Raw genomic sequence first — 27,587 nt, forward strand, 5'->3', positions numbered from 1 at the left:
GATTTGCAGTCTACCACTCAGTATATTTCTCATGACTTCATTTTTTTTTTAACTTGCAGATACGCTGTAATTCTGGCATTCGATGTGAGGATCGAACGGGACGCTCAAGAAATGGCTGATAGCTTAGGAGTTAGAATTTTTAGTGCAGAAATAATTTATCACTTATTTGATGCCTTTACAAAATACAGGCAAGACTACAAAAAACAGAAACAGGAAGAATTCAAGTAAGTGAGCACTGTCCTCTTGGATTCTTCTAATTTGATGTAGCATCTTGTTTACTGTTTTATTGCCTTACGAAATGAAAATCATGCAGTCAAATGCATGCTTTTGTTTCTGTGATGGAGCTGTAGGGCATGTGCTTTTTATTGGGGTCTTTGCGAAATGTTAGTCCTTTCCATTCAAGCTTTAGATTTAATAGGACTTGAGTTTCAAAATAATCATACTTAATAAAATTGATCCGATTATAATAGAATATGGATCCAGCTCTGCCCTGAGTCGATGGGCTTCTTTCTTCTTTAAGTAACTAAAGTAAATTGTAACTACTTCTTGGAGGGCCAGCAGAGGGTGTTACTTGGGTTCTGTTCTTACACGTTTGCAGAAATTAAATTCTAATTCACAGGATTGATTTATGATTTGGCTATGCAGATATGGCACCATCAAAAGATTGCCAGAAAAGAACTGGGGCCAGCATTTAACCTGCAGAAGCCATAGTACTAGTGTTCAGCTCCCAAATTGAGTTTGCTAGTTAAAAAGATGGTTGCTTGATTTTCAAATAAAAATCATTCTCACCAATTAGGCAAAGGATCCTTGTAATGTTACTTGAGTTATTTTTAAGGGTAGAATATCCCTGTAAGTACTTTACTTGTATTTGGTCTTTGTTATGTCATGTAAACTTTTTTCCTTTGTAACCTGCTTTGAATAGTAACTCTGCTATTTTGGAGTACCTGTTATTGGCTGGTTAAGTCAGCCCAGAAAGGATCCTTGTTCCAGCAGTGTCTTATTCAGTGAATACTCTTCCAAAGTGATAAAGGTTTCTCAAGTTTGTGGGCATGTGCAAATGCTAAATGGTTCAGGAAATATTTCTAAATGCCTTTTCCTTGTCCTCTTAGGCATATAGCAGTATTTCCTTGTAAGATGAAAATACTCCCTCAGTTTATTTTCAATTCCCGTGACCCAATAGTGATGGGCGTACTTGTGGAAGCTGGCCAGGTGAAGCAGGGGACTCCCATGTGTGTCCCTAGCAAAAACGTGAGTAATAGTTCATTTTTGTACATGAGTTTTGGTCTCATGAAGTAGGTGAGACGGTGTACTGTGCCAGCTAAACCCTCTGTTTAAGCCTGTACTTCCAACAGCACAGAATCTCTGTGGGAGGCTGAGGAGCTGCTCAACAGGGCTTCTTCCCTGATGATCTACCATCCTTGATGTACAGGTTGGGCAGTGTGCTGTGTTCTAGCAGAGGTGATGTAGGGTAAATGATGGATTTAGACAGCATGTGTTATTAAGTTTCCTGATCCAACCTATTGCTTTCACAGTGCCTGTAATATGACACCAAGTTGTAAAGATTAAAAACTGAGTCCTTGGGAGCCAGGTGGAAAGAGGAAATACTCTCCTTGTTTTAAAATGTACCTTAATGTTTGAGGTCACTAAAGTAGCTGTTGTAAACAATAAAGAAGCCAACAGGCTGCATTAAATTTAATTTTATCATAGCTTCTCTGTTGCATTGCAGTTTGTGGAAATTGGAATAGTTACAAGCATAGAAATAAATCATAAACCCGTGGATGTTGCAAAAAAAGGCCAAGAAGTCTGCATTAAAATAGAACCGATTCCTGGTGAATCACCTAAAATGTACGGACGACACTTTGAAGCAACAGATATCCTTGTCAGTAAGGTAAGAAGCTCTAGAGACATGCACCCTTTGTAAAAAGGCTGGTGGCCTCCTAGTAACATGGCTTCAAGTGCAACATGAAAGCCTGAAGAGTTGTGTACTGGATAATAACTCTCAGCTTCATTCCCTAGTGAATGAGCCTAGTGATGGCTCTTTTCTGTAGCCTAGTTTCTCACTAGCACAAAACTCTTGCGGGAGCATTACTAAGAGCGCCAGCTTTCATCACCAGTGGATTGAAATGCTATAGTCAGATATGTTGTGCATCATTCTTGTGTGTGACAAGGAAAATAGCAAATATGTTAAGAATAAAGAACTATATCTCAGGTCACCCTCTTCCCTTAACGTGGTGTATTGTTCTGTTTACCTTTGTCTGGTTAGCACCTGGAACAGAACTGCAATGTATCTAGATTTTGCAGTCCACTAATGTACTAGGTGCTGCAGTGCGTCTGCTTTGGTATGTCTGGATAATGGTTAGGGTTGCCAACTCTGTTTGAATCTATTCCAGGAGGTTTCATCATATGATGTAATGACATTAATTATGGCGCGTAGACTTCACGTCAGGAAGGCAAATGCACATTACTATTGCATTTTAAAAACCCACTGGACTAGTGTATAAATCCGATTCAGCATTTAACATTTACTTTAATGAATGCCCTATCATTTATCTCCCGGGTAACTCTTAGCAGGTTCCTGGAGACTCGAGGGCAATACTGGAGGGTTGGCAACTCTAAAATGGTTGATCTTTGCTTCTCTAAATCATAGGCACCTGGGCCAGGAAGGGAGCTTGTTATGAGCTAAATCCCTTCATAATGTGTGCAACCACAACAGTATAGATTCTTTCAACTTTTAAAAATGATTTACAACAGGGTTGTGTTCTTGCTATCAAAGAGTAGAAACCTAATTAGTTTTAGGATGGAGCTTGGTAAATTTATTATGGGGTTTCTAAGTTTGACTATAGGGAGCTGAACCAACATGATCTCTCTGTCTTAACTTCTGTGCTGCACACTACAACCATAAAGTTGATCTGTAGCTGGAGGAGTTTTAGTATTGACAAAATAATGGAAACCAGATAGTTAAAGTAACTGTCTAGACAGTGCAGGCCAACAGCAAAACTGGAATTAGAAACCTGCTTTCCCAACATGCCTTATCCACTAGACCATGTGGTAGAATAATGTCATTAGTACACGTTTCTAACATCCCTTTTGTTGTGTGTTGTAGATCAGTCGTCAGTCCATTGATGCTCTGAAGGACTGGTTTAGAGATGAAATGCAGAAATCTGACTGGCAGCTTATTGTAGAGCTGAAGAAAGTATTTGAAATCATCTAGAAAATTTTTAAACAATGGGCAGGCTGGAATAAACTCACTATTCCTATTGTGAAAATCACCAACAAAGTCAAAATATTGAAGATGCTGTTGGACTTATGTTTTGGGAGGAAAATAAGTTGATAAATGTTTTCCATGAGAAACCAAGAAACTTACACTGGTTTGACAGTGGTCAATTTACATGTTCCCACGGTTCCAATGTGCCTGTTCACCTTCCCTTATACTGGCTGCTGTTTTAAAGTTTGCCCTTCTTCCTTCCATGTTCTCCCCCCAAATAAAAATTTTTATTACAGAACTAAAACTCTTTCACTTTTATACTGATGAAACCAGTACTGCAGTATTGATTAACCAAGCTTCTGCAGACTTTGATTCTTGGATGTTTTTGATGTAAGAAATACTTCTTTATTTATGCATACCTCTTCCTTTTTTTTCCGTCTCTCTCCCCTCAGCATTCTCTTATGCGTTGTGCCTATAGACATTTTTTAAAATAGAAAATTAGGTAATTAGATTTCTGTATTTGCTTTGTGTGAAACAATGTAAAGCATTAGCTGGCCACCTTTTATTGCTTGTACAGTTCATGAAAAATCAACTTTAACCTGTAATCATTACAATGCAGAGCCACAAATAAAGGAAATGGACGCTCGCCTGCTTGTTACAATTTTGCTTCAATGAATAAGGCATCACTTTTTATGGGCTGTTTATATAACACAAAAGTGCCACTGAAGCTTGCATCTGCAGCACTGTCAGGTAAGGAGATAGAACTTGCAGAGTTTCCTCATTAGATGGAAGCTACCATCCTCTTCCATGCAACTTTACCCTTTGTTTCACCTCCACCCTGCCCAGGAAAATCAGCAGTTAAGGTTCTTTTTAACACTTTGACATTTAAAGCTGGAAAGTCTGTAGCTGGGTTTTTAGCAAGCTAGAATAACTTGCTGCTGTTCAGAATTGTGATTATCAAGGACATGGCATGCTTGCTCTGCACAGATAGATAAAGTTAGGGGAGTACTTGATCTCTAGCCAGTGAGCCAAAACTTAACCAGGTGACTTGACAATGCAAAAGACTTTTGCTAACTGGAAGCTGGAAATCAGTACATATGTGGTGTTTTTTTTGTTTTGTTTCCTGTCATTGATACTGTTAATTCTATTTTCTACCCATCTGATATCTGGCCTAGATAAACTTTTTTCCCCTTTTTATAAACCCTGACTCTCCAGTGTTTCATCACAGGACTAGTGTAAAATGGATGGATGATGTGACTTTGAAAAATGTTACTTTAAATTACAAACAAGAAAATCCTATATTTCATTTAAAGATGCATGTTTTTGGAAGAGGCATCATGTGTGACAGTGTTACCTTTGAATTTGAATTTGTCAAAGGCCAAAAAAAATCTTGGGGCTATAGTGTAGTTCACTGTAACAATATTTATAGTACATTTTCTTCTGCTTGTGGAATGATTCTGTTTGATCTTTTAAAGCTTGAAGACTTTTCTTTGATGTCCACCTGTAATGTTTTTAAAGCATCACACACATTCTTATAATTTTAGGTATGGTCGATAAAACATTATTTTTGGCCTATTCTTACAATGGAGCTAGCTTACTGTTCTGGGGTGAACTGTTCTAAAACTGACTTGTTAGTTAAACATGCATAATGAAAAGCATCCTTGAGATTTCAAACTCCCTTTTGCAAAGGGCCACCAACTTCATTGTGTTTGGACCGGTCACAAATCTAAAGCTGTTCATACCCTTAAATCCAGTAGTTCTCCATCAGATAATAGTAGACCAAAGTATTAAAGGTCAAGGTAGAATGATCATTAGCCTCCTGCAGCAGGAGGTAGTTATGATTGGGCTTTTCCTTCATCCCTTTTGATCAAGCAAAATGATTCACTTCAAAAGTCAAATAGCCATACAGTAAAGGAAGGAAGGGGGGGAACAGGTTGGGAAATTCATTTTCCAGGCTACCCATTTTCAGGTTCACCACAGAGCTAGGCAGACAGCTTCTATTCGTGGGTAATTTTTTTTTTTCCAGATAATGGACACACATGCTTCTTCTCAGATGATAAACACTTATTTTGAAGTCCACAGCTTGATCCAAAAATAGAACTTGTTAAAAATGTGTCAAAGTTTGACAAGTCTTGCAACGTGCACTCTGCAGGTTTCAGCTACTTTTACTATTGTGGCGCATGGAAAGAGACCAGCCCTGGTCAATTATGATTGTAGAACTAAAGCCTGCAGCAAACAGACACTATGAACATTTTGCTATTCAATTTGTTGTATGTTCTACATGAGTATTATTTCAAAAGTATCAGCTACAGAGCAGGAGGAGGATCTGGATTCTGAGCCGATCAGGTTAGATCTAGCTAAATCTTTCCCTGGAATCTAATAAATGTTTGCTTGCCAGTCTTAAACATACCCTGGCTGTTATGGGATAAGGACACATGCTCACTAAGTGTAAGATCCACAGCAGTGCTGATCTTAAACTAGACTGGTGCACTGCTTGCCATGGCCAGGAATACTGCATTATTTCATGTAACAACATCTTACACCTACTGTGGTGGCAAATCCTTTAAGGCTTTTTATAGGTTAGCGCTAGTTAGCCTCAAGTGAATGACTGGAAGGAATTCTAAGGCTGAGCTAAGCTACTGTGAGCATTTTCTACACTGCTATATCGATACAGGTTTTGGCTCAAACTGATCACTTCAGCTATGGCAACTTAAGTAGATTAAAAATATCCACTGCATGAGATGAGACTTTGTCCTGGAATACAGTAATTTGGAGAAAAATTTTCCTAGACACACACACAAGGGAAAATAAGTAGTTGGAGGATTGTCTGGCCTCTTGTAATCTTTGACACGAGTAGCAACTTTTCCATTAAAACCGCAATACCATATGCTTCTTATAAACATGTTATATTGAAAGGTTGAAAGATGGGAAAAACCCTACAAGAACAATCTGATGCCTGAAAAACAACTTTTATAAGAGAGAAATGTATATTATTGGAGAAGTGGCAGCAACCAGCATCTACTTTTAATCTGCAAGAGTGGAGGGTGATGGCAAAAAAATTCAAACCAGAAATACTACAAGTTAACACTACCAATACCAAGGAATGCAGGGGACTCTATCACTAGATATCTTTAAAACTGGATGATGCTCTAGCTCTAACAGAAGGTATAGAACTGAGGCAGAGATTAGGCAAGGAAGGAGAATGTCTTGGCCCTAAAATCTAAGGACCTGTATATGTGGACAACTGTTGGTTATAAAGGATAACAGACACATTATGCTTAAAATGGATAGAGGGAGGACAAGAAAAAGCAGTATTAGAGCTTATTCAGACTAAGGAAAGGTTAAGAGCACACATGTTTGGTTCCCACTGTTGGGCCTAATCTGAGGACCCTGTAATAGGGAGCTCTACTAGGGCTGCAATAGCTTAAATGCTGCAGAGCTGAGTAAAAAGACTTAAAGCAGTAGCTTTAACAAAGGGTGAATTATGTTCCAATTGAAGCATTGACAAAATGAAATCAGTACAAAACTATACATACAGTTCTTTATTAAACAACTGTAAACACTTCACTGTAAAAATCCATAAAACTTTATAAACAAACATTTTGTAAATAGAGTCTATACTACAATAAAAGAATTTTAACACAATTATTTACATGCAATACTGACAAATTTGGCACTTTTTTAAAAGAAATGTACAAAAACACTTTTTCTGTTTAAAAAGAAATTTAAAATTATAAAAACTTAGGGCATTAACTATCATGCACTTTGCAAATACTTCACAAGCACTTATGGCACAGCTAGCAGAGAGCACCAGGCTCTCACCAAGCTCTTTACTACAAGTTCAGATAACTTTTAATGTGCTTCCATAGGTTTGTTGTAAAACCACCTGAACGTTGTCGAGAATGAAGTCAAATGCCATATTCCAAACCGATTCCACAGATGACTGCATTAACCTGTGGTGGGGGGAAAAGTAGTCATGTTTAGAGCAGCAGAAGATGCTTTAGGACAGAAGTTACTCACCAGGAAGGAGCTGGAGTTTAGATGCATTTACTGTCCGTGTACCCTTCCTCACTGTGGATGTGTTTATGCCTGAGCCTTGGATCAAAGACTTCCCCTTAGCAGTACCCAGAATACCCCAGCCCGTGCCTACCTCTTGCTCTCCAGTCTTCTCAATCCAGTCTTGTGTTTTATTTGACTACAGAGGAGGGCAAGGATATGAATGTGTATGTGGGCAAGCTGGAGAACTCCACTTCTCTTTCTCTTAACTTCTCTTTCTCCTTCAAATAAATACCACATACACATTCTCAATATGGATGCCACCAATGCAGTGCCTGGATAGCTGGAGAGAGTCTTTGAATCCAGTGGGCAAACAGCCACTGGAGGACTGCCCTACCAAATTCAGCACCTGCCTAGTGTACTGGCTCCCCCCCCCACCCGTTTATCTCTATCCAGACTAGTTTGACTCCCACCGAAAGTGCACACACCAAGATTTTGATGCGTTCAGAAGTAAGCTTTCTTGATTGCTCTAGTAACACCAGATCTATGTGATTGGCATATAATTGTGAATATGCTCCACCACCTCCAAGCTCGAATTCCACTTTTCATTTCCTCCTTCCTTATTCATTCTCATTAGTGTACTTAGCACTGCGCTGTTATTAAATTGCCATAATTTAGTTAACATTGCTCAGCAACAGTGCCATTTGGTTTCCCTTCTTTATCCCCAACCTTAACCTATCTTCCACCTGCCAGAGATGGCTCTGTCTACTGCTCAATTAGCTTACTTCCTATCATCTCTTGTCTACACTGGATCCAACTCCTAACTGCCAAAACCATGGAGGCTTCTGTGGACACAGTGCTTGGCAGCATGCATCAGTGGCTGCTTTGTAGTTACCATTTATGCAGCATTATGTATGGAAGTGGCTTGAGCTCTGGTGGCAAAAAATCATGCAGTTGAAAGTAACCTCAAGGGTCTTCTATTTCTGCCCCTAAATGGATGCAGGATACACTATTCCTAAACCATCCCAGATAAATGCTTATCCATCCATTTCTTGAAAACCTCCAATGAAGGAGACTCCACAACTTTCTTGGGCTGCCTGTTCTATGATATGAAACTATAATCAGAAGATAGTTATGCCCTGGCAACTTTCTATGTGGGTGATCAATAAATCACTGTACCTTTAAGTATCAGCTACAGAGATTTTTTTTTTTTTTTTTTTTAAACAGGGATTGCTCCTCACACAGGTGTTAGGCAAAGGCCAAGAGTCTCCTGAGTGCAGTAAACCCTAAACTTGGGAGAAACAGGACTTTGGGAAGCTGACTTATTGACTCAGGTGAAATAAAGAGACTGCTTGGGCAGAAGCTTTGGGCAAGCCTTCAAAGTACATCTAGGTAGAAGACTGTAAGGAGAATCTACCATTAGTGTTTGGTTCCCACTTCCATTTCTTACTAATATAATCACTGGAAGAAAGTGTCAGATCAAACCATTTCCATGAAAGGTGAAGTGAAGCGCAGTGCAGTTAGGCTGACATGGTGGCCCAAAAAGGAATGCAAGGTTCTCAGATGCTAATGTAAAACAGAGTTCTCTCAATGTTGCTAGGCCTGAAGGAATCTGAGGACAGCTGGGTGAGAACATGGGCTAAGAATGGATCGAGACAAATGCCAAATACATCTTAAACTGATGTCAAAGTCTGACCAGCAAACTTGAGCTCCAGCAGATACTATACTTAATACACCTGTGTGCCATTCATCACCCTGTCTGGATGTTGGATGGGTCTTGCACTCTAAATGGCATTTAAACTGCTCTCTCAGTCTTGAGTCAACAGATCCAGGATGAGCAGCAAGGCCTGGGGTCCCTCAGAGACTTTACCAAAAGGTCATGGCATTTCAACAGGAAGGGGCCAAAATAATTGCATTTGTTTGGGATGGCTTTAAGACTATTTGAATTCTTGTTAGCTTCCATCAATACTGATGCAGAAAAAATAGAATGTGTGCAAGAGTAGCACCCAAGGAAGCCAAGTACTTTATAGTTACTGTCCATGCACACATCAGCAAGTACATTAGAAGACAGGATACACCTGACAATCTTAGCTAGGTCATTAATTTGCAGGATCATCTTGAATGGCTCAGGTTGATCGAGTACATCCACCAGGCTGTATGAGGGAAGTTCAGTTAGATCCTCTGAAGAGCAATCCAGCATATGAAGTGCTGCAAGCCATTCATATCTTCTGTTAGAGAAGCAGCTCACAGATAAACAGCTTTACAGGCAACCCCCACTTAGTGCTCTTAATTGGTTCCTGGAAAACCGAGTGTTAAGCAAAATGAGCATTAAGCAAAACCAAAAGTATCTGATGGCCCAAGATGATGACTGATAGCATTATAACGGAACTCACTGAGTGCTAAGTGAAATCAGGTATCAATTTCAAATAAGCATTATAGCAAAATAGTGCTAAGTGAAATGGCATTAAGCGGGGCTTGCCTGTATTGCCAGAAGATGGCTCTTGTGACTCATCCAATGACAGCCTGGGAATCAGGGACCCAAGGTGTTCTGGTGTCTGTACAGGAAGTGCACATCAACTTTTATCCCTTTGGCATGGAGGTAGGACAAAGCAAGGGTCTATGGGCACTGCTAATGCAAAAAATTTCCAGTCCAAGGCTCAGGGCATGAACAGTCAAAGCAAGAACGTACATATGGACAATTACTTGAAGAATTCTTTTCCAGTACCCAGACCAATAATCCTAGTAGAAATGAATCAGAATAAATTCATATAAACAGCATTTGGATTACTTTTTCATGATGCTGAATATGTAAATAAGTGTTAATATCTTACAGAGGCAGTGTTCAGGTTGTTCTGATTTCAGGGGGTTACAATTTCTATAGATGTACAAGAATTCACATCAACTTCCATGAAGCTCAATACAGGTGCCAATTTATTGGTTTAATATCACACAACTTCATCATAGTAGTGAAGGATCTGACATGACAATTTTCTGGATCCTGATACTTCCCCACTAAAACTAAGACCCCTTTGGTACATTTTTCTTTCTAAAAAGACTAGAAACAATTCAAGATATTTTGATGGGGCTCTGGGGCCTTGTCAGGCTGGGGACAGAAAATAAGGTACTAGGACAGAAGCCCTCAAGACTCATGGAGATGTATGAGCTAAATTTAGAAATTTTAAATGCCAGGAAGTTTTGTCAAAAAAGAATTCTGTGCTGTGCTTAGAGGATGAGCAGCAAAGAACTCTCAGCTTGGAGGGAGAGGGTTAGAAATCCTAAGACTTTCTGGACTGCTACAGGGATTAGAATAATTCCTAATGCAGCTCAGGCTATGAACAGATGTAACATTTGAAACATTTCAAAAGGCCAGTGTACAGATACATGCGCTTGATAAAATGCTCCAGAAGCAACTGAAGCATGAAGAAAATGTGCCCAGAGGGAGCAGGTACTGTTCTGTACTGTTTTACTTCATGTTTACATAATAGATTGGTCATCCAAGCATCCCACAATGTGGTACTTTCCCCCCCACATCCTCATAGTTTTTGATGCCCGTCTAAGCCCCTGGAAAATGTTACAGTTAAGATGCAATTAGCCTATTAATTGCACCATAAATAATAACCCTGTGCTCCACATTCAAGGAATTAATAACATCATAGAATAGGAAACTGCTCACAAAAATATTCCACAAAAGATGTGCAAAATTTTTGTGGCTGTTTTTCATTAGGACTTAAATTCAAGCTGTGGCAGGGTAACCTGAGCCAGCTCAAGTCTCTGGTGTGGTCTTGAGGCTGGGACTGACAACCAGCTGATTGTGTCCCAGGACCACAAGAGAGTCTTGAACCAGGCCCAGGCCCACCCAGACTACAGGCCCCCAAATTTCAACTTGGCACAGGGATCCTGGGCTCCCTCTGTTCTGGTAAGTGATAATGATGCCACTGCAATCTGATCCCTGATCCCAAAACTGCATGTCCTGCCACACGTGTGGCATGGCACAATGCACACGTGCTGGGATCAGAGATCAGATCTAATCACACCATTAAATGAATGTGTTCTAGGGGCTTAAGTTACAGCAACTTGTCATGAGCTTCACAGGCAGGACCAGCATGTACTGCTGCTACCAACTGATTAGAATCCCCTCCTATTCCAACCCTGCCTTGGCATTCTTCTGCTTGGATCTGCAAAGGTATCCTTGTAAGACAACTTGTAAATGTGCTGCTCAGCCCTTTCACTGTGGAAAGTAAGCCACAGGCAAATCTGGTACCATGACAGCCCCTCTATGATGCTTTGGTTCTTTTACCCAACAAAAAACCAGAAGGGCAAGAAATTAATTCCGTTTTTTTCTTTAAATAGGTAGTTTCTATGCCAGTTTTGTTGTAAAACATAAAATGGTTATCCAGTCTACTAACTTAATTGTATTACTAAACCTCTTATTTCAACCGCCTAATGAAAAACATGATTTATTCAGTTATGCCTGTGCATTCAATACTTCTGTAAGTACCCATTTAATGATTTTACCCTGTGAAGTAGGCAATATACCAATTTACAGCAAATCAGTGGGCAAGCCAGAAGTACAACTTGGGCCTTCTGATTCTCAGGGAAAGTAAAAATGAAGGAACCATTTTGATTATTATTTATCACATTTACCTGAATCTAAGATGACCACCTCAATAATTAGATTCTACACAGGCAAAATGTACAAGTTGATTATAATTTTTCATGTACAGAATCTAACTATTAGAGGGTTGCCATTAATTCACGCCCCCCCACTGCTGCATGGGGGCAGGCAGTGGGGAGGTCAAGCAGCTTGCCGCCTCCTTGTGCCTGCCCCCGCCCCACCCTCAGCTTCAAGCCCCCTTCCCCTCTCCACCACAGCCACTCTGCTCCCTGGCCCCCTTCCCATTGCTTCATGCCAGCAGGCTCTGTCCCTGTTCTAGCCTGGGACATGGAGCATGTCCCCAGCCCAGCCCCATAGCAGCTGTGAGGACTGTGCTGCTGCTTCTACAGGCCTGGGCTGGGGTTACAGTCTGTGGCACAGAACAAGGGTGGGGGAGGGGAGAGAGGCAGATAGTGGCAGGCAGGGGGCAGAGGCTACAAGGCAGTGGGGGCGGAGGGAGAGATGGCAAGGTGCAGAGGCTGGTGAGGTGGGTAGGGGGAGGGAGGGGCAGGCAGGAGCTGCAGTTAGGCTGTGCCTGGACCCTGGGCATGGGCCAGAGTCTGAGCCACAGCAACCACATGCCCCCACTCCTGCATAGCCCTCGTACACAATTTGAAGATTAGGAGCTTTCTTCTCCTAGTGTTAAATTGTGGGTGGGAACCTTATTTTAGAATCAAATAGATATGGTATTTTAGAGCTCAGTCAAGGTGAAAAGAGATTAGACTTGATAGAACAGAAATAATAAGTGGCTGAGACTATGGAAGAAACTAAAAAGGTAAGTTAATTAAACAGGATGGAGAAAAATAAGGGGACAAACACAGGAAGAGAGCAGCATAGACAAATACAGCACTCTCTGTCCAAAATATGTTCAAATTACTAGTAGCAAATGCTATAAAGTTTGCCTAAGTGTTATAGCTATTTCCACTTGCTTCACCTTGCAAAAAATAGGAACCTTTCTTTTGAACTGTTCAATTTAATTTTTCTTCAGAAATCCTGCATTCATAAACGCAAGACCTGCTAAATTTATAACCTTGCATTGTACAACTCCAGCACAATTAATGTTATACATATCAGTAAATAAGCTACCTTTTCATGTATTTTATGACCAAATCTAACTGTTCCAAATCCTTTTCCTCTATCAAATCAGTACAGTACTTCACAACTTGAAGAATGTCTTCCTCCATGGGATCTGAAAGAAAAACAGATATGGGGATTTTTATTCCAGTATATTTGGAATCAAAGAAATTCTGAGGTGGTTAATACTCCTGGGCAGGCTCTTGCAGCTTTTATATTCCCACATGACCTAAAAATCAATGGAATCTTTGCTTATAAATTGAACTATATGATCCCGAGGGATCAGGGGAGCAGATTCCCTCTATTTTTCATGCACAGCTACTATTAAACACATATGAAAAGAACGGGGATTTAAAATGGATGAGGTGTTTTACAGTTATTTAGAAGCATCATACAATGACAGAAACCATAAAGAAAATGGCTCAGATATTAAAGCAATACATTGTTTTGATTTACAGAAAAATAGAATCTAACTTCATATGCAATGATTTGTGCTTTTGTTATTTTACAAAGAATACTAGGATACTTTAAGAAATCTTGCTATTCATCTTTGTGTAACAAGAAATATATAAAACAGAAAAAAGAGCTTCACTTCTAGTGTCTTTAACCCTGGTATGGGCAATGTGTTAGAGTAAGAACAGTTACAACAACTAAGGTTGCATCCTGGCTTGAACCAGGGACTCAAAGAGGTGGAAAAGAAAGTGGATAGTTTTTGGAAATGTTACCTAGAGAGGCAACAAGGGGTTGGCAAAACCATAAAAGAAAAACAATACAAGGAATCCAGTTCCTTCAAACTGGGAGAAGGTGAGAGACCAAGATGACTAGAAAATGCTGAAAGAAAGCAGTGGCAGCAAGGCAAGTATGTAACATTCAGGAGAACGTTGTGATGTATACAGAATCCCCACAAATATAACACAAAAACAAAATGTATGAAGTATGATTCACCTGAAATAGTTGTAATCCACTCTTTAAGCAAGGTCTTTACATCATTGAATTCAACAGCCCCAGCTAGATTGGGTGCCTGTGACCTAAATGAGACAGATGGTTTTGTCTTTAAATCTGATGGGCCTGGATTATCTGAAGTTGATGGAACGGGTTCCACCTGTTCAAAAATAAAATAAATCACAAATTGTATTTAGTTAAAAAAGCAACAAAAACTATATACTGATTGATTTTATGCAATTTTCAGCAAATGTTCTTTTAATGTCTGTAAAAAGTTTCCTAGTGGAAAAATTACCTGAGGTTTACCAGTGACTGTACCTTCCTGTTTTAAGAAACCATCCATTAGCTTCTGTGGGCTTCCAGAAGTGGCTACTGTGTTTTTTGCAGGGCTACCAAGGAGTTTGTTTTTCAAAGGGCTCTGAATCTTTTTCATAGGACTGACTGCATTTTTTTTCCTGGTTTTTTTCTTAGTTTTTACTGTTGCTTGCTTCAATTGTAGTAAAGGATTCTTTGATGCTGGCAGGGAAGAAAAGGAATAAATTGGTGGTTATTAAATTTAGTATTTTTCCATGGACGGGTGAGAACCATGTCACTTTTGTAAAATGTACAAACCTATCATTAAAATGCACCTTAGGCTTAATCATGAAAAACATTCTAAATGCAACTTTTTGGAAGTCATTCATAGGAAGTTCAGGTATACAAGATGTCAGCCAACTATATGTTCACAAGAATACAAGGCACTGGAGGGAAAAACCCAGCCAGCCAGTCCTGCCCTCTGCATTCATCGACAAAGGGGAGGATCCAAAAGGATATTCACTGTGGCCCTCTGTGCACCACGGCCACAAGGCATCTGGTAAAAACATTACAATGGTACTAACAGGAAGTGAACTGGAGACACAAGTGCTATCAACACTTTGGCAGTGTCATGGAATTTTGTGAGGTAAAATACACTCAGATGATCCTAGGAAGTGGACTGCATCCCACATTACAATAACAAATATCCAACAGTCTCTGCCAATCCAACCCAAGGGAAAATTCCTCACCGATCCCAAATCTGATGATCACTTGACCCTGAGCACATGAACAAAATGCACCAACTATTCAGAGCACCACTGCATCTCAGACTAACTTCCATCTCCAGCCAGGGCCAACATCCAAGCTTAAAGGGAAGTGAAAAACAAGCAAACAAAGAATCCAACCAACGAAACAGAAGTCAAATACATTAAATGGGGGGAAAAAATTTAGTGGCCACTGTGGGCCATCTGCAGAAGCCCTGAAGTTTGCAATTAACAGGACACCTCTTATATGTGAGGTGGCTTTAATATCAAATATTCCAAAGTCTGAATGAGAGTAACTGGTTGAACCTAAGCTCAGTGATCACCATCTCATCATCTGTACTAAGGCAAAGTATTTCACAATTGTAAAGTAGCATACGAACCGAGGGAATTGTATACCAATCCTATCAGATTCTGGCGCATCCACAAGGATCCAAGAATTGATTATTCTACTGCACTACATCAGAATTTGGCAACCTTTTGCACCCTCAAGCAAGCCAGAGCCTGCAAATCTGGTCCCCTGCCATGGCCACCAATCTCCACCCCCAACCCTGGAGAGCTCAAGTCACCTGCACTTACCCTCGTTGCAGATACCTGGCCCCTCTGTAGCGAGGGTAAGTGCAGGAATGAGAAAGCAGCAGAGAGGGGTGTGGAGGAGGGTGCTGCAGGCAGGACGAGTGACACAGCGCAGCTACATGTTGCCCAATTCCCTGTGCTGCCCTGGGCCAGGCTGGGCCTTCCCAGGCCAAATCCAATCTCTTCGCAAGTCAGATCCAGCCCATGGACCGACCCCTATAACTGGGAATGAAATCAAAGATTCTAACGAAATTCCCACTGGTGCAAAACACAGCAGCCCAATTGCTGATATCATAGCTTGAAGAAAATATATGACTAATGTTTTGGTTTCTTTATTGGTTCCAGTGGCCAAACTTAACTCTGTGAGGTAACAACCATTTTAGCTCAGACGATCTTCACAAGATTTGGGTAAAGGATACAGTTTGATCAAAAGAAGGGTAACAATCAAGTATCTAGTATTAAAAAAATGAAAACTTAAGAAAGATTTTGTCCCACAAATAATGAAACTTTCAGGACTTTTGCAATGACATTTCTGATGGGATATTCATCCTCAAACTTCTCATGGAGGAGAACAGATTACCCCCAACACTTTTCAAAGCTGTACACAAATATTTGGTGACAAAACACCAAAGAACTGAAAATTATCCCTGATGTAACACTTCATCAGCAGATATCAAAAGCTCTTTAAAAGGCGGTCAGTATCATTATCCCCATTTTAACTAAATGGAAACAAACAGAGAAGTGAACTGACTTCCCAAGATCACCATTCACTCGCAGGCTAGGAGCAGACTTGAGAAGAGAATCAATCCGAAGTCTTTTAATCCCAGTCCCATGGTCTATCCACTAGGAGATGCTAATCCGAACACTTGTATGTAAACAGTATTTATCTTTACGTCATAAGACTCTGTAGAAATGTAAACTTTACTCAGACAATCTCAAGGAACTAAACTGATAATGCACTTGAGAAAGCTGTTTTTACAAAACAAGATTAGTGCAAAAACCTACAGGCTAGTGCAAACAAATGTTGAAATCCAGGCAAAGATACTGTGGAACAGTGTTAGCCTAAGAGTCGCTTTAACAATGGGAGGATTATCTCTCTGCTGCTCTTCTTCAGCAAGGTTCTAAGTTACTTTTTCCAGCCCCCTTAGCTTGCTGCCAAATGTGAAAGCAGTCGTGCAACTGAGATCTGTGGAAATGTATGCCCTGCTATTCCAGATGCATCTGGCAGGCCATGCAATTCTGGGAACAACGCATTAAATCCGTCAGAATCCAATCGCACGACTGCCATCTGCCAGTGTGGGGAGCCCTGAATTAGGAGCCTTGGGTATGTAGAAGCTTCCCACTCCCCAGGTCCTATTTCCACAGGCACTCAGGAACTTAAAGGATGCATGCAGCTGGGTGTCCCAATTGCCCACCTGCCTTTTTTTAAAAGGTCCAGGGCATCATAAGCCTGACACTGGAAAGCCTTTCCCTGATAACAGGCTTGTAGCACCACCAACTTCTAAGTGGGCATGCAGCTGGGAGCACTTGCTGAACGCTCACCTAATTTTTCAAGTTCTCTGGGCACAGTAAGCCTGACAGCAGGGAGAGACTTCCTAAATGCTGGGCTCAGGATGCCCCCCATGGTGCAGTTGGGGATAAGGCTCCTCCCTCATCCTTGACTGCACATGTCCAGAGCGTGCAGCTTGGGATAGGAGAAGCTCCCCCACCCCCAGCTGTGCACCAGTTTAAAGAGGTGAATCTCAGGCCTGAGATCTGGGGCTGCCCCTGGGGATAGAGCAGGGGGTGGGTGGAATCTGGACACTGAGCTACCCGCAGCTTGCTCTTGAGAACTGGGTACGGAGTGGCTTTGTCCCAGATCCCAGGGCTGCCCAGTACCAGATCCATTTGCTCAGCTGAGTGTTGCAATCTGACACCAGACAGCCTCCTGGCTTAGACCTAGAGCCGTCCCCAGCATTATCCAAATTGGCAGGAGAGGAGTGTCACAAACCCTGGAGCTGCTGCACGCCCTGTGATGCCAGGACCCACCACCTTGAAGAGCCTTGCCCTACAGTCCACGTAGCAAAACCTGCTAGGTCTCAGTAAGCCCACATCCTAAAGCCCACAATCAGTGATTGTCAGCATTAGGCCTTGGGCATCATCCAGCTTGGTTCCAGAACAGGGACTGCCCACATTCCGATGCTGCCAGTCAGCTGATTGTCTGCACTGGGGTGACTGCCACATGTTCAATTTATGGCACCATAAAAAACAGCCACAAAAGATGCTCCACATATTCTGTGGAATATCTTGGGGCTGGTTTTCCATATTATGGCCCATTAAATTCAATGAATGTGCACCAAGGGCCTTTGAAAAGCAAGCCAACTTTTTCCAACACGCAGACTTTCAGCTTAGGCAATATAATCCTAAAAGGAAATAATTTGAACAAAAAGACAAAGCTGGAGTCCAGTAGCACAGTTGGACATCTCAGATCTTAGGCACATATGAACACTCCCATCTATATGTATAGAGAAACACTTAACCCCTCCTTGTATAGTCAGACCACCAGATCCTGCAATGTAGATGAGCTACAGTTAGTTACACTAAGACAAAAAAAAAAAAAGGGTATTTTTCAAGCCATCTTTATACTGATCTAATCATTGGACCAAAATATGTAGCAGTGTTCTCACACTGCAGTGGCCTCCTAGAAGTATGAAAGTTATATTTTGTAGCTTTTTTAGGACTGTATCAAATATTATCACAGTCCAAGACAAGTTTATTCTACAATTTTAATATACTTACCAAAGGTGCCAGGCAGCTGCTGATAAATCATGTTTTCTGACTGCTTTTGCCTTTGATCATATGCATCTTTGAGTTCTGCCTGCAGCTCAGCAGGCAGTGCAGCAAAAACCTCAGGATCCACCTGAAAAATGACAGAGCTTTTTCTGAAATTATTTCACTGGTTAGCAACATTATTTGATTAGTTTTGATGATTTTTTCATAATTGAGAAAGGTATTTGCATTCTGTATTAAACGTGAACTTTGAGATTAAAATACTATATGCTTTCTCTTTGTATTGCTGTATATTCCTTAGTCCACAAGTGAAAAGCATATTTTTCCTTTAAATATGTATTATTTAGATTGTAAAATTAGTTTTACAATTAAGTTTACTACAATATGATATAAAATTAAATAAATAAAGTCAATATTAAAAAAGACATTCCAAAGCACCCATTTAAATAAATGCCAATTAATTCTCAACACAAACACTCTGGGTGTTAAGGACAAACTGTATCTTAAGATAACTGCACTAGTCCAGAAAGCAGCACCTAAGGCTGCTCTTTCCACCCTCAAAGACTAGGCACTGTCCTTGGGGTTCTTCCTAATCCTTGCTGCCTATAAATCAATTAGGATGCTGTGTTCCCCAAATGAAACAACTTGTAAACAGTCCTGCACTTACTAAGTGCAGGAGCTTGCTACATATTGTGCTGGAAGGGAGGTGGGAGAGTTCTTTTCTTTTCTCCTCTATAGAAGCATACCCAAACACCAAAACTGGCCTCCTACTACTGTATGAAAGACTTGGCTTCCAGGCAAATCTTTTCTTCCACCTGCTCATCCTCAACTTGGACAAAGCACAAATTAACACACTGTGGCTGCTTGCAGATGTGGACCTCCCCGCCCCCCCCCCCCCCCCCCCCCAAAAAAAACCCAACCTCCCCCCAAAAACTGCTTTCCCAGAAACTGTAGCACATTAGTTCAACCCAGCTTTGCAGTGTCTGTATAGATCAGGTGCTTCAACACGGCTTTTTCGCACTTCTATCTAACAGCTGATTCCCGCACCATTTTTAAGAGTGGGGATGCTGATACACGAGATGTCAGCTCTTGAAGTCGCTCTAATTAAAACACCACCCCACCCCACCACACGAGCACATGTAAAAGGGCCCAATGATCCTTTTCCTCTGCATCAACACATCAGTTCCAGATCCTGGGACAAAGGGACAAATTAATAACCTCTGGGATAGCTTCCATCCCCCTACCTTAAGGCATCATGCTGAAAAGCACTTTTGTGTTCCCATACCAGCTATAAACAAGTAGTCTTAAAGAGATGATGACTTTGGAAAACACCACATGCACAGAACTGTTGCTGTGCTTCCCTTTCCCGTGCCAAATGCATCAAAACTTTGCAGATTTCTCAGGTACACAAACTGTTGCCCTGCTTTCCTTCTCCCCAGGGACACAACGTAACCTGACAGTTAAAACTACAGTTGTCAAAGAATCTATGTCCCTGTGTCACTAAAATACTTGTCTACAATAAAGTGAACCCTCCTGTAAAAAGCTAAGTTGATTTTTAGGCTGTTTTATACTGGTAGTACAATGTGATATAGTTGCAATGCAAAAGAAAAAAATTATTTGTGTAATTGAAAATGAAGTATAAAGTTTCTGCATACACACTAAAGAGTAGCAAAATAAAAAAGAAAGCTTTTCAAACCATGGAGTCAGTGACACTGGAAAAGATAAATCTTTACATGTATTACTGTACTTTGGAATGACTATAAATCCAGAGATAATACTGAACTAGCGGATTATGATGGCTCTGAATGAACAACAGATTGTAGTAATTTTGCCTGAGAAAAGGTGTCAAACTACTTATTACTACGGATGAGAAGCTTCATGCATATTGACTCCATACTGAAAGCCAGTTATTTTAAAATATACTCTACCTGAGAAAATGCAGGCAGGGCAATCACATTAATTCCCACATCACTGTCTAGTTCTTGGAGTTCTGGTATTTGTAGAAGAACTGCTCCAATTGGCTGGGGCAGAAGTCCAGTGTTGCACCCATTTATTGGCTCTTTCTTGCTATCACCATATATCTCTCCTTGTTGAATGGTGTATATTTGCTCTACTTGTTCTCGAAGATCAGGAGGCAGTGCCTCCAAGACAGACTTATCTAGCTACAAAAGAAAAATTTAAAAAGGTCACTAGATTTTTTGAGAAACATGTAAAGAGACAGTATTCATGCTGAGAACTGAAGTCTGAATAAAGGAATTCAAACAAAACGTGGCATACTAATTTCCCCATACAAACTTACTTAGGAACCTAGAAGTACTGAATGCTGTAAAAGCCAAGAGGAAGAAGAAAAAAAATACTTACAAAATTAAGTTATTCAGTATACCCAATATTTAAATCTTTTTTCACGAGTTAAATATTTAGCATTGCAATTATAAAAATCTATACGATTTAATTTCCCTCATAATAATCTGGTGATCATAAAAACAATGCTAATAAAATCTGGTCAGTGCATTTATCCAAACGTAAAGCTGGCAGACTATACCCCAAACCTACTCAGGCAAAAGAAGCATCAGGTTCAGGTGCTTCATTAAGGCATGTTTGGTAAAAGTGTTTATGAGCTCTAGGCAGCAGGTTCACAGGTGTTAATTACAGGATCACTGCCTGTTTAGATAATTGTTTGTTTAAACAGCCTCAGTTGCTTTGCTCTTATTGTTACAAGTTCTGGTATTCTTGGATAGTAGGACAGTAGGAAGAGGGAGATCTTTCACTTTGTCAAAGGACAGAAAAATCTGAGGAGAGGATCACTATATTTGTTCACTATTAGGAAGATAAGGCCCTATACACAAAAAAGAGTCCTGCTTTTACTTCAGCATGATTGGAAAAAAAATAGGGATGAACAACATATATTTAGGTGGAAGACTAATACTACTGGAAATAAGGATTCTCAGGTATGTCACTTGGAAGGTGGCAAGATAGAACACCATTTACAGATAAGAGGCAGACAAAGCTAAATGAAAAGTACCAAGTTCTTCAGAAAGAACAAGTAAAAAACTACAGAGCTTTGCATCTCATGAAGCTACAAGTGATGCTCTTCACACCAGAATAAAAATAGCTTCCACTTGGCAACTTAACTTTTCCTAATAGAGCCTCTTGATAACAAATTAGGGTGTTCTGCACTACAATTGTGACTCTGAATGCCTATCCAGAAACCTACTATTAGATGTAGGGTAGATGGTTTGGAATGAAAGGCTGCTCCTTCATCATGCGATAACAGATACAGTATTAATGGAAATGCTGTTTTTGTATCAAGTTTGTAATAATTAAATCAGATCTGACTACTAGAATTCCCCCCCACTGGCAGAAACTATCATAGATTCATAGATGCTACGGTCGGAAGGGACCTCAACAGATCACTGAGTCCAACTCCCTGCCTAGGCAGGAAAGAGTGCTGGGGTCAGATGAGACTAGGAAACTAAGTCCTTATTTAAGCTAACACAAAATATTTTCCTAAGAAGATCATAAGGGAAAGACACTAGACGCTCTAAAAGGATACATCTATCCTGCAAATAAAAGCATAATTGTAGTCAGGTAATCATCTCTATCTAGCTTTAATCTATCCACAGCTACTGTTAGCCCAGCTATCGTTTCCCATGAGAGCCAGACAAAACTTGGTATAGGTATATCTATCTACACTATACAATCCTTCTTCATAAAAATATGTATTAGCTTAAACAGTCATACTTAGTAGCTCACTGACTACTGGGTTCACTGTGCGTATCCTGACCTTTTGCATTCAGTTATCAAGGCAAGAAAAGCATGCAGAATCAACTTCCACTCCATTCTCTCACTGCCCATGGCTTTGGATAAGTCTATATTGCAACTAAAGGTATGATTAAAGCATGGGCAAATGTACGCTCTCTGCTATCTGAATGAACTAAGCTGCATACTTGTGTGGCAATTAATCCTTGTTTAGCGCTAGTCAGATGTCTGGGTCAACAGCTTGGGAATATTAAGAGAATAAGGAAAAGGTACAGGGAATATTTTAAAGTTCTGTTTTTATGAAAAAAACATAAATGGTAATTCACAAAAATGTTCCTACAGTGGTTCATTAGTAATTATGTGTTATTTTCCATATAGCCTATCAAACTGAAGCTCTATGTAAGAAATTGAAATATTTTGTTTGATGAGCGTGGCAATAATTGTGTTAACGCAAAAACATGTCTTAAAACTGAGCTTTTCAGAGCTGATTTATTATTTTAAAAACTGTTTACATTCCTTTAAAGAGCTTCAGCATCACTGGCATTAAGTAATATAATTCAATGCTCTGATATAATCACTTTAACACTATAAAAGGGGGAAAAATACTGAACGAATGATAGTCGCCTTTTGCTCCAGCATATTCTTCCCTTGTAAAATCTGTTTACCTTTTCTTCACCTTATAATATGATGAAGTTGAAGTTGTTTAAATTATTAGATTGCTATCATATGCTAAAAATTCAGGAAAACTTCACTCAATGTATGTAGCAATATCACACTCGATGTGTATTATAACTCTAAATCTCTTCTCCTGTAACACAAATTACATGCAACATTTCTTGCTAAGAACTGTACACCCATGCACCAGAGTTGTAAACCTGGTGGTTCCGGGGCTCCCAACTAATGGCTGCTCTCCCCACTGCTTCAGCTGCAGAAGCAGCTTGGATCTCCAGAAGCTGGACAGCTTGCCATACACCAATTATAAAGATACATCAGATGTTTTGTACTTCACATTTTACCTGGGAAGGTGATGGAACCTCAATACTTAAATTAAGCCTTGATTTTACACTGAGAGGAGAGTGTAAACCATTCCATTTGACTGCAGAGTCAGCCTTGCTAATAATGGGATTGAGACCAGATGTCACATGGCTAGTACGAGATGGCAGAAAAGTGCAAGTTCTTGATGCAGAGGATATTTCAAGATCCATAGCAGCTACAAACACTATAAAATATAGAAAAAAAATGTAGAAAAATTATCCTGAGTCTAGAAACTCTTTTGCTTTCATACAGTAATGAATTGCAATAACATTTTGCTTTTCTTTCTATTGCAAAACATTTAGTAATTTATATTGTATATAGAGTCCGAGACAAATTTTCTATTCTTAATCATAATACTACTTTATTTTTTTTTCAAGACTTTGTAAAAAATAACAACAATCCTAGAAAGACCCTTACATTTATCATTTTTCCAGGTGAGATGAAGCAGCAAAATATACACTTCAATTATGTCTAAAAAAGCTCAGACGTGCAAAGTTAAGATGATTCCAAATCAAGTTAAGAGGAGTCCAATGCTACTGCAAATACAAAATAAGCCTGACAAGATTATCTTACTGACCCTCTTTATGCTCTTCTTCTGAACATTTCTTAGCTTTCTGAACATGGAAAAGATCAAGAACTGAATGTGATCCACCAGGTAAGTGTCCAGATCGTACTGATGAGTTGGAGGAAACAGCTGAAGTGGTTTTATTGATGGGAACTAATTGATGCACCTGAATGCCAACCTAAAAACAACAAAGATGATTGAGATTTCAAAGTAATTTCTTTAATTCTGATGTAGATTTTTTGTGCGTTTCTTCACCATTCCTCTTTCCCCAGAAACAAAAACTACTTTGGGAGGAAAAAGAATACTTCTAAAAGGAATGGTGAAATACATATAAACAAGTACTAAAAATAAGATCATCCCCTGCCACAATTAAAAAAAGAATGCTTTTTTTTTTAAAAGAGCTAGATTTTATTGCACCTATCAGGCACTCTAATTGGATGTATGCATTGAATGAGACTTCAATTCCACCCAATTCAAGTCCCTGAGAGTCCACCAATTCACCTACTTTTGTAACACACTGCCATCTCAATTAACACTGAGTCATAAAAAAGCAGTTAAAGAAGAGGAGCAGAACCCATTCACCTTTTACACTAGATTTTCCATGGACTTGAGAGAAGAACAGAACTGCAGTTAAAGCACCCAAATCTATTTAACATGCTTAACAGGTGGAATAGAATTGGCTTAAAATGCAAGCCAATAGGCTTATATCAATAATGTATATATCATGCACCAGTTTTAATAAATTACATAAACCGCTCACACTCAAATACAGGCATGTCGCATCTTACACAGCGGTTACGTTCTAAAGGCAGTGTGCAAGGCGAAAATTGTGTATAGTGAAATCGCATATTACCATGCCAGTGGTGACTGCCTCTGCCTCCAAAACCTCCCGCCGCTGCTGTGGAGCTGTGCTTAGAGCTGTGTGGCTGGCAGCAGCAGCACAGCGCGGGGTGGTGGTGGGGATGGTTGTGTGCCGCCTGGCTACCACCACGCCCAGCGGCTGGCCACACAGCTTGGGCGGCGGCGGGAGGTTTTGGAGTCAGGGGCAGTCACCGCTGGCAGCATGGTGGTGGCTGGGCCTCCAGGTAAGCGGCAGCGCCGCGTGCAGACTCAAGCCCCGTCCCCCCTCCCCACCCGTGTATAGTTGAATTTGCGCAAGTTAAATACGCGTATGATGCGACATGCCTGTAGATAGATATGTAACAACCAGGGACAGGAATACTAATCAAGTAACCTAAAAGCTGTAAGATGTACCTAATAAGAACTGCTTTTTCTCAGCTCATTAATCTACATCATTTTAATTGCTTCAGTATCTGAATATCAGAAAAATAAATGCAACTTGCATGGACTTACACCAGCCAATTTTTCTAGCTATATCCACTTCCTGCCCTGAGAAACATCCCTTGACTTTTAATTTTGTTTAATATAGCGAAGCAAAGGTAACTTACATAAGGGTTACAGGTCAGAATTTTTTTCACTGCAATTCTTTAGTATTTTACTGCATTTAACCCTTTATATCTTTTCCTTGATTATTTGAACTGCTGGTGCCTTTACAAAATTCCAAAGGAAAAAAATCAAGATCTTTATCTTTAGTTATCCAATTGCATTCAGGGGAAAAGCAGCTGTTCCTAAAATTGAATCTAAGAAAGTTGGACCAAATTGATGTATAAGTGGAATAAAACTGTATTATTAAAAATTATTTTGGCCAGTTAATGAGATACCTGGGTACTATGTGCAGGGTGATTTATAACTTTCTTTAAATCTTAAAAGAGAAACCTCTAGGGGAATCTGAATTAGGGTTTGAAATGAATGGAAATCTAATGGGTGGATTTTCTATCATGCAAAAGTTTATTAGGAATACACCAACAAAAACTCAGTCTTTGCAACCCAACAAAGTTGCAGAGCATATACTAATGTAAAGTGGGAAAACATAATACAAAAACTTTGAAATCTCAGTTTTAACTCACCCCTCGCATATCTGATATGTTCAGTTTCATTGTGTGAAACATGTTCAGAGTTTCTTTCCCAATTACTTTTGCACTGTCTGTCGCATGGTCAAGAGTGACAGTCCTGTAAATAATTTAGCATAATTTTTTTTAAACAAAAGATGCATTACAAAATATTAAAGAAAAGGAAACAACACTTTGTTAATCCTAGAAAGGATCCAAGCACAATATAAACTATTTAATACCATGAAGGAAAATAACATTTTAATCTATGAAACTAGAACAATCGTGGTTAATATTTAAGTAACTTAGGACTGAACATGCCCTTAATGAAGTCGGTTTTTATGACACAGATTATTAACAGTAAAGAACAATTCTAACTTCTAGATTAAGTCTATTAGGAGGGCAAACAATCACAATAATTAGCGTTAATTAACTGTAAGAGTAACTACAAATATTTGATTAAATTACCTTTATATTTATGAAGTAGCCACAGGTATACAAGCTGCATTTTTTTTCACTGGTGATTTTTCCATTTTCTTTAAATATGAAGAATGTACTGAGGATATCAAGCTCTTTTCCCATTCCTCTTTTTAGAAACCTCTACTACTTTCTGTATGTGACAACTTCCTAACTTTGAGCTGTATCGGTCTACTTTTTCTCCCCTTTCCTCTTGGTGTGCTTATCATGTATTGTTTTTCATGCTTCGCTGTTCTTCCTTCCTATTTTGGACACCCTTGGTTCCATCCTTTGTTCCTCCCATACTCCCCATTTTTATCTTGGATAAATTCACATTCATATAGATGACCAGAGGACTATATTAAGCAACCTAGTCTATATGAAGTAGGCTAGGTCTGAGAACACCATTCTACCTATGACACTGTGTAGTTAAGCCATGTTAATCTGAAGTCAGGTAGAAAGCAGGGTAGAAGTGCACTTTATAGACTAATCAAAGTAGGGATAATGAATCAAGGCAGCAAGGTATATATCTATATATACTTTGATTAATGTCTTTCTCTCTCTCTCCCTCTATATATGTGTGTGTGTGTGTGTGTGTGTGTGTGTGTGTGTGTGTGTGTATTGTTACAGACACACACATTAGTCAAAGTATATATATAGCACAAGGTTTCATGAGAATCTGATGAAGTACAGATGTATCTGATTAGGTACAATTCAATCCTACAAAATGCTGAGAACCTTTAAAAGGCCCTTTTAAGATATCATAATGGTCAATAAATTGCACAATCACAATCACGACAACTGACTGGCAACTGGAAGTTGTTTGTTCTGTTCAAAGTTACCTGGCAATGTTATCACAGATACCATGGCCTCCATATTTTGCAGGTTCTACAGGGGCTCCAGCCTTTCTGACCATGATTTTAAGAGTTAATCGTTTACCCTTCATACCAGCAGCTTCAAGTCTACGTTGGATTTCTTCTGAAAGACTCAGGAGAAAAGCTTCCGCTTCTTTAGGCTAAAAGGAAGAAAATTGTTTTCACTTTATAATTTATTTCTTGTACCACAGTAATAGACATCTAAAAAGGTCTTTATTTAAAAACATGGAATGTACTTCAAGTTAAACTACATGTAGTTTAATATGTAGCCAAGTGTATACTATACAGATTTTAAAAATAAGTGATAGTCTGGCCAGTTTTCTACAGCAAAAAAATTCATGGGTAAGAATACCTCTTTCTTAGCTTAAAATGTAAAAGTCTCAACAGTATGACCACAAGAATGAAATGGACCTCCTGAATTGGAGTCCAGTACCCTATTTGCAGGCAAGCACATCATACTTTCCTAACTTTATTAAACTCTACCTACAGAACAGTTGATTTTTCTGCATCTTCTATTCCCACTGGAAGATTAGTTGACTACTTCACAGCCTTGACAATAACAAATCTTTTCATTTTTAGCCTAAATGTACTGTTCACCCATCTACGACCATTTGTTATTGTGCCAATATTAATCTTTAACTTACAGAGCTCTCCTGCTTCCCTAGTGTTTTCCCCAA

The 27,587-nt window shown here is 39.6% G+C and overlaps 2 protein-coding genes across 9 annotated transcripts in view; one reads left to right on the forward strand and one right to left on the reverse strand.

Annotated features, from left to right (window-relative positions):
• The window catches only part of EIF5B (eukaryotic translation initiation factor 5B), a 42,423-nt gene extending 38,572 nt beyond the window's left edge, over window positions 1-3,851 (forward strand). For 2 of the 3 annotated variants that reach the window (XM_006277681.4, XM_006277682.4), the window contains exons 21-24: window positions 60-224; window positions 1,110-1,248; window positions 1,727-1,888; window positions 3,104-3,851. In XM_006277681.4, coding sequence (XP_006277743.1) covers window positions 60-224; window positions 1,110-1,248; window positions 1,727-1,888; window positions 3,104-3,211 — 574 coding nt within the window. In that variant the 3' untranslated portion in view covers window positions 3,212-3,851. Of the gene's footprint in view, window positions 1-59; window positions 225-1,109; window positions 1,249-1,726; window positions 1,889-3,103 lie in introns of those variants that run through there. The other variant, XM_019485076.2, reaches the window with a different exon arrangement.
• A 2,881-nt stretch (window positions 3,852-6,732) lies between these two features.
• The window catches only part of REV1 (REV1 DNA directed polymerase), a 75,680-nt gene continuing 54,825 nt past the window's right edge, over window positions 6,733-27,587 (reverse strand). For all 6 annotated transcript variants that reach the window (XM_019485073.2, XM_019485074.2, XM_006277679.4 and 3 more), the window contains 10 exons: window positions 26,878-27,050; window positions 25,598-25,700; window positions 23,643-23,808; window positions 23,047-23,249; window positions 20,200-20,433; window positions 18,281-18,401; window positions 14,167-14,387; window positions 13,875-14,031; window positions 12,942-13,044; window positions 6,733-7,158 (listed from right to left, as the gene is read on the reverse strand). In XM_019485073.2, coding sequence (XP_019340618.1) covers window positions 7,047-7,158; window positions 12,942-13,044; window positions 13,875-14,031; window positions 14,167-14,387; window positions 18,281-18,401; window positions 20,200-20,433; window positions 23,047-23,249; window positions 23,643-23,808; window positions 25,598-25,700; window positions 26,878-27,050 — 1,593 coding nt within the window. In that variant the 3' untranslated portion in view covers window positions 6,733-7,046. The remainder of the gene's footprint in view (window positions 7,159-12,941; window positions 13,045-13,874; window positions 14,032-14,166; window positions 14,388-18,280; window positions 18,402-20,199; window positions 20,434-23,046; window positions 23,250-23,642; window positions 23,809-25,597; window positions 25,701-26,877; window positions 27,051-27,587) is intronic.

This window comes from Alligator mississippiensis, chromosome 1, assembly GCF_030867095.1.
Source record: "Alligator mississippiensis isolate rAllMis1 chromosome 1, rAllMis1, whole genome shotgun sequence".
Classification (NCBI taxonomy): Eukaryota; Metazoa; Chordata; order Crocodylia; family Alligatoridae; genus Alligator; species Alligator mississippiensis.